Source organism: Pinus tabuliformis, chromosome 2_2 (assembly GCF_031772625.1).
Source record: "Pinus tabuliformis cultivar Carrire ecotype Pingquan chromosome 2_2, CPIR1, whole genome shotgun sequence".
Taxonomy (NCBI): domain Eukaryota; kingdom Viridiplantae; phylum Streptophyta; class Pinopsida; order Pinales; family Pinaceae; genus Pinus; species Pinus tabuliformis.
In genome coordinates, this window is record NC_142300.1 from 195,058,042 (window position 1) to 195,065,726 (window position 7,685).

Here is a 7,685-nt window from a genome sequence, read left to right on the forward strand (position 1 = left end):
CCATACTGCAACAAAAAAGACCCCTTTTACGACACTTTATGGATATTATCCGCCATCCATCACATCACATTTAATAGAAAATTCTAAGGTTCAAGCAGTGGAATATCACGTCGAACATCATCAACAAGTTCTCCAACTCTTAAAGGATAACCTCACCTTGGCGCAGAATAAAATGAAACAACAGGCAGATCAACATCGCAGTGAAAGAAGTTTTGATGTAGGTGATTGGGTATTCCTACGGCTACAACCATATAAACAAATGTCCCTCAAGCAAGCTAAGAAGGATAATAAATTATCACCAAAGTATTATGGTCTGTACGAGGTGTTGCAAAAGATAGGTACTATGGCATACAAATTAGAGCTTCCTGCAGCTTCCTGAGTGCACCCACTTTTCCATGTGTCATGCTTAAAGAAGGTTATAGGTGACAAGCTCCCAGTTCAAACAATATTTCTAGAACTTGATGAGGAAGTAAAAATCATATTGGAACCTGAAGCAATCAAAGAAATAAGAACTCTACAGCTACGAAATCGATCAATTTCAGAGTATCTCATCAAGTGGAAGAACTTACCTGTTGAAGATTCCACATGGGAGGGTGAGAATTTTATACAGAAGCATCTAGAACTACTCAAATGTTGAGGACAACACTTTTTTGAAGGAGAGGGGCATGTTAGGTCCCTATAATACTAGTGGTTCCCCCATTACTATTTTCATTGTATCGCTTATTGTTATTATTGTGCCCATATTGTCCCCATATTGTTATTTTTGTGCCCCATAGAAGCCCACTACTGTTATTTTTGTGCCCTTATATTATTATTGTTAGGTCGGCTTTGGTTATATTGTGACCCCTTAGACTCCTATATATAGAAAGGAGGTTTTTCATTTGTATCATCCAAGAATTGTTCATTTTTGTAATGTAAAGGAGGTTGCCCCCTCGAAGAGGCTGGTTTTTAAGTCGTTGATCTATCTTTTATATCTTTTTGTGAGCTGGTTGAATTTTGGGTGTAGCTTCTCTCAATGTTTTAGATCTTGATAAATCAAACTCTTCTATGAAATTAGACTCTAATTACATAGAAGAGTTTCAACATCCCATACTGAGTCACAATTCTCAATGACTCTTTAAGTCCATTCTTGAATTGCTTTTGAATCTGACTCTCTCTGACTTAAAGAAGTAAACACCAATATTTTATCTCTCTTTGAAACTTTAGGGATATGTTCAAGCTCCAACTGTTTTTCCCAATCCAAAACTAATGTGAATCTCTCCTTAATGTTTTTGTCTTATTTAATAATAAATTCAACTCTATCGTTCAGATTAACAATTTCTTAATAAAATCTATAGATTTTATCCAATTGTTTATAAAATTTGGTCTTATTTTTTTGTAATATTTGATTAACCTGCAAGGCTTGTCCTTTGAACATATTCATGCTCTGATCAATGTCATGACTTTTTTTTAATTGAAGTTAAAGAGTTTCAATTTGTTCATTTAACGTTGTGGTCATTATATTACTATCAAATTACTCTTTTATAATTTTGATCTGATCCTCATGATCCTTTATCATTTCTTCTACCTGTTTGGTATGTTTCATTTCTAAGTCATTTAATTTACTTAGTAAATATTTTTTCCAGTTATCCCTTTCAATAGAAATATCTCCTATCAGGGTTGTTGAATGATCCTTCCACTATTCTTCAATGAAGAATTCACTTTTCTCCAATTATACTCCTAATTATTTAATTCTTTAAAGTTTCTTCTCATATTCTGCCAAGAGTTAACTAACCAAATATTGTTGGTTATTCAAAAAATCTCCAAGAATGTGTAATGACTCTTCATCTCTATCATTTAAATAACTTGATGCATGCCAGCTGAATTCAAAGATTGTTTCAAAACCATCTAACTTCCTCTTCTTTGTTTTTCTTACAACTTATATTTTTTTTTTCCACTGGAAAAATCAGTAACTTTCATTAATGTTTGAAAATTACATAAAGCAGATGCCGAGGCATTACTGGATTGTTCATACAAAAGTCACCCCATCAAGGTGTTGTTCTGTAAGTATAAGCAGACTGTTCTGTGTACATTCATCTGACTGTGCATTCTATCTATTGTCCGAAAGAGGACTCTGGTAATAAACATAATATCCATGTTCTATATATGTCTAATAACAAAAAGCAAAAACGCCATTGACCATCAGCTGTTGGGACTGTTGTCCCTTTGTTCTCTTTGATCGATGAATGGCCTGTGGTAAAATTGATACTCCTCTGCTCCATTCTGTTCCACTATTATCCTCTCGCCTCTGGGAAGTAACGAGGCCTCTTTGGATAATTTGTCAGCCTCGCTGTTATGCTCTCTGTAAATATGTAAACATGTGCAATGGTTAAAAGCAGCTTTGAGAATGTGAGTATCATGTAATAAATTGCTGAGAGTGTGTGTATGACAAGTAGTGATATTGTTAATCCAATTAACAACCACCAATGAGTCCCCAAAAATATTGATTCTTGTATGATGATGGGATAATGCAAAATGTAGTAGATTGTGGACAGCAGAGAGCTCAGCGAAATTATTTGATCCATTGCCAAAGCCTATTTTAGCGAGGTATCGATGGTGTTCATTTATGTGCAATACAAAACCCCCGCCACATCCATCCTGATTAGCTGCTCCGTCGAAGAATGCCCACGGGATGGTTCTATCAATATTGGGCATGGGCTGTATGGATCTCGGTCTCGGGGGAGGAGGGTCTGGTAACTCATGATATGCAGCAATGATGGTGGCCTCAACCCGGTTCCATGATATCAGACGATCTTCAAATATAGCCCGATTTCGAGCAAGCCATATATGCCAAGTAGCCACAGGCGGAAGGTTTTGTAATTTAGTGCCCGGATGACATTGTGACCAAGTATCCCAAGCACTCTTAATATCGATCCCTTTCCAATTGGCTGCGATACCCAATAGATTACAGATGTTGTTCCAAAGATTGAGGATGACAGGGCATAGGAGGAAAATATGATCCTGAGTCTCCGATGCATTTTTACAGAAGATACACCATGATGGGCCAAAAATGGCTCTGCGAGTGAGATGATCCCCTGTGGGTACATTGCCGTTTAGTGCACACCAGAGGAAAAGCTTGGTTCGTGGAGGTGCCTTGAGCTTCCAAATGGATTGCCACCATGACTGTAACGCTTCAGGCATTCTGTGAGAAATGAGAGCAGTGTATCCAAATTTTGGCGCATATATACCATGGTCAGCAATGCACCAGATAAGTTCATCCGGTCCTTGTTTTATCCGAATGTGAGATTCAGTCAATGATTCAGTATAGCGATCCCATTCCTGATGCCATTGTAGCGGGAGATCCAATTGCTGAGCGGATTTCCAGGCCTGGGAAAAAATATCAGTGCGCTGTTGGTCTGCGATCTGTGCAAAATGTCGTATATCCCGGGCCTGAAGGTGCATAATAAGATCTGGATTAAGGATATGTCTACCCCCACAGTTAATCCAAGGGTCCAAACCAATTCTGCCCGTCAATCCATCATTAATGCGCCAAGCAAGATTATTCCGGATGAGAGGAAGGGATTGAATCAAAGCCTTCCAAACCGATGAGCATCCCATTGTTGACCAAGTAGGGAAACGGGCCCAATCCATAATATTATGAGGCCAAATGTATTTAAAATAGACTACCTGTGTCCAGAGATTTTGACCAGTAAGCAGAGTCCACCCCATCTTGGCGGCCAGTGCTTTTGCAAATTCAGGCAGTTCCTTTAGTCCCCATCCTCCCCATTTTTTGGGCAATGAGATTTTCTTCCATCCGATCCAAGCAAATACTCTTTTATCCTGACTCCCATTCCAGAGGTATCGGTTGCATAACTGTTGTAGCCGCCCCAGGATGTTCCTGGGTATCCAGGCTAGGGCCATCCAGAACACCGGGGTGGCTTCTAAAACAGACTTGATGAGCACCAGTCTACCAGCCCTGGAGAGATATCTGAAGCTCCATCCTGTGAGTCTTTTTTCCAATTTGGCCACCAACCAGACCCAGTCAGCAATCCTTTGACAAGTAGGTTTCAGATTGAAACCCAAATATTTAAGACCTCTATCCAGGGGGTGGACCGAGTAAGGAAATGCTTGAAGGCCAGTCTGGGTCTCCTGTACAGATGTGCGTGCACAGGTAATGGTTGATTTCAACTGGTTTGTCATCATACCCGTGGCAGAGGAAAAAAGAAGAAGGATCTTTGAGAAAGATCGAGTGTCACGAACACTGCCATTGAGAAGTATAAGAACATCATCCACAAAGAGTAAATGAGTGAGATAGCAAAGATCAGTTATGCGGAGGCCCCCTATGTCTCCAGATCGCTTGGCCGCTTCCATGAGGCGGCTGAGACCTTCCATGACCAATAGGAAGAGAAGGGGCGATAGAGGACACCCCTGTCTCAGACCCCTCTCCGAATGGAAAAAATCTGTGGCCGAACCATTGATAAGAATACTGAAAGATGGAGTGGTAATGCAGGCCATGATCCAAGAAATGTATGCATGAGGGAAACCCAGATGGATGAGGATCATTTTGAGATAGAGCCAGCTGACACGGTCAAAAGCTTTTGACAGATCGATTTTGAGGAGGATGGCTTTTAAGTTCTTCGACCAGATGGAATGGAGGGCTTCTTGTGCGAGTCCAATGGCCTCATGGATCTGTCTAGATTCGAGAAAAGCAAATTGCTGAGGGGCAATGGACCGGGAGAGAATCGGTCTAAGACGATTTGCAATGGTCTTCGAGATGATTTTATAGAGGCAGTTACACAAAGAGATGGGTCTGTAATCATCAAAGGATGCTGGGGAGTCAGATTTGGGGATGAGAGCGATGAAGGTAGAGTTTATGGCATGATATAATGATCCAGAAGTCCTGCTTTCTTCAACCACCTGTAGTAAGTCCTGACCCAAAACATCGAAGAAAGCTGTGTAGAATTCGATGGTCCATCCGTCCGGCCCCGGGCTTTTGTCTTTTTTGAACCATTTCAGAACTCCTTCCAGTTCCTCGGCAGTGACCGGGTCAGTTAAGGTCTCCACATCTTCTTCCTCCACGAATCTCGGAAAGTGGTTAGCCACATTGATAATATCCAGTAAGTTTTCTTCTCGTGGACTCTTGTAGAGGTTCCTGAAATGAGTGATGCCCAGGTGAGCGAGCTTATTGAAATTGTCCGCTATTTCTCCATCCGGGGTAGGGAGCTTCCAGATAGTATTAGATACCTTCCTGGACTTTGCAAAGTTATGGAAAAACTTTGTGTTGTCATCCCCAGCTTGAATCCATAAAGCTCGGCTCCTTAATCTAATGGATTCCTCTCTCTCTTTGAGAATCTTGGCTTTTTGATTCTCAAGATCAATAAGCCTACATTTGTCTGCAGCAGTCATGAATCCTTGTCCTCTGTCATCGGTGAGTGAACATAAGTCCGCTTCAATATGGGAGAGCTGTGCTGTTTCACGTTCCAATTTCTCCCTTGCCCACTTGATAGTAATGTGTTTGATATCAGAAAGGTTCCTACAGAAACCTTTGGCAAGAGGGACAGAGTCATTGATGGGATGAGAGGCCCAGTGATCCTTTATTAGCTGAATATAGTCCGGATCCTTCAGCCAAGAGGAATTAAATTTGAAGGGTGCCTTGGGCTTCTTGGTAGGACCCTGAATCTCCAGGTATATAGGATTGTGATCCGATATTCCCCCCGAGCCAACCCATTGTCTGAAGAGATGCAGATGCTGAAGAAGAGGGCCCTTTAACAGAAATCTGTCGAGTCTGCGGGCAAGTGCAGCATCCCCCACCCTTCGGTTCCGCCATGTAGGAAGGAGTCGCTGCAAAGGAATATCCGAGAAATCTGATTGCTCCAGAAGATTAGTCATAAAATCCGTGATAGCGTCAATTTGAGCCTCAGTGCCCCATGATTCCCTGAAACCCAGAGAGAAATTGAGATCTCCTCCTATGATAACATGGTCTTCATTCAGCAGGGGGAGCTGAAGAGTATTCCGCCAGAATGATTCTCTCTGGGAGCATGGAGCATATATATTGACAATCCTGAGATCCATGCCAAGATCAGCCGAGAAGAAATCCAATCCAATGAACCCTGCACCTCCCCAGGTAGATATAGGATTTATGGACCGAGGGTTTAATCCAATGGCAAGACCCCCAGATCGTCCCACAGCATCATTTGCAAAAAAACTCCATCCTGGGACCAATGCTTGCATGACACGAATAATTTGATCAGCAGAGCATAGGGTTTCTTGTAGCATGATAATGTCGATAGGCTCAGTATCAATGAGCCGCTTCATGGCTAGTTTTTTGGAGGAACTAGCCAGTCCTCTACAATTAAAAGAAAGACACTTCATGGGGGAACACCTCTCGGGGTGTGTCCTGCTCTAAGAACCCCGTCAATGGTCGCTTGTCGGCCAGAGACCACCTCCGCCCCAGCCTGTTTGATGGCTTTAGAAAGATGTGATTTTCTCCCTCTGGTATGTAGTGATGCCCCCTCCGGTATGACAATGCCCAGACCCGAGTGACCGACTGTCTGCTCTTTTGATGGATTCCGAGACCGAAGGAAATAAGGGTGAGGAGGGGAGGATGGGCACGGGGAGGAGAAAGACTCGGGAGATGAAGTAGAGATAATAGGATCAGTGCATGCAAGAGGAGATGATAATGTGCAGGGAATCATGGATATATGAGCAGCTGGACCAGAGGCATGATAATCATCAAAAGACGAATGCACAGTAGGGAGAAAAGAAACAGAGATCATACCCGCTTCTGCCGCCGAACGAGCCCTAGTCCTTGGTGGCGAGGATCTCCGGATCCCAGCATCATCCGCAGGTGGAGAGGCCGAAGGGGCTGGTCCAGCAGAAGGAGGGCGAGATATGATGGGGGATGCCGTCCTGGTAGTCACCGGGGTGCCTTTCACCGAATCTGCAGCTTTCTTGTTGAGTGGACAGTCCTTCGCGAGGTGTCCCACTTTGTGGCATCGTCTGCAACGGAAGGGTACCCCTTCATAGTCCAACAACTGAACACGAATGCACCTACCCCACTGAAGCGTGATCTGTTCCTCGAGTCCCTCTCGAGTGTCCAGATGAACCAAGATCCGTGCAAGTGTTCGATTCCCAGATTCCACATAAGTGCGATCGTAATCCAAATATGTCCCCAGGGCATTGCCAACCCTAATAAAGACTTCTTCGTCCCAGAATGGAATTGGTAGACCTGGAAGTCTCACCCAGATTGGTCCGGCACCGAGCTGTTCGCGTTCTGGATCGAAGAGGGGATTCCAGCGCTTGAGAAGGACCGGGGCCATTTCAATATGCCAATATCGGCCCAAAACGAGGTTTGTTTGACTGACCTTGGAGAATTTAAGAGAGAACCATCCTCTGGGGAGGACATGGACCTCTGGAAGGTCGAAAAGGACTCCACCCCAGATCTCTTTCACCCAAAGATTGAGCCTCTGCCTCGAGTATGATCGACCCCTGACGTGCCCTACCAACACGGTGTTCGCAATGTCCATATAGTCGCCTAGAGGCTTTTCTTCGTCGAATTTGATGGAGATGTCTCTTGCCGTCGATCTGACACACTTAACCTTTTTAGATCCGGATCGGGGGGCCGACGGATGATCCACCAGGGGATTAGTGATACCTTCCCGGGGAGAAGGGTTTGTGGGGAGGGTAGAAACCGCAGGCGTCTCAAA

The 7,685-nt window shown here is 43.5% G+C and overlaps 1 protein-coding gene across 1 annotated transcript; it reads right to left on the bottom strand.

The window, feature by feature from the left end:
• Positions 1-2,181: 2,181 nt before the first annotated feature.
• On the bottom strand, positions 2,182-6,294 carry LOC149192053 (uncharacterized). The gene is made up of 2 exons (XM_089406821.1): positions 4,988-6,294; positions 2,182-4,465 (listed from the first exon to the last, which is right to left on the bottom strand). The coding sequence occupies exons 1-2, from the start codon at positions 6,292-6,294 to the stop codon at positions 2,182-2,184; spliced, it is 3,591 nt and encodes a 1,196-aa protein (XP_089262947.1).
• Between the last annotated feature and the right edge of the window lie 1,391 nt (positions 6,295-7,685).

Bases quoted from the DNA above. Each gene is read 5' to 3' on its own strand.
- LOC149192053 (XM_089406821.1), bottom strand. From the start codon at position 6,294: ATGAAGCGGCTCATTGATACTGAGCCTATCGACATTATCATGCTACAA. The intron at 4,466-4,987 runs GTTCAAAAAAGA...TCCATCTTTCAG, and splicing joins CTGGAAGGAGTTCTGAAATG to TATTCTTATCAATGGTTCGG.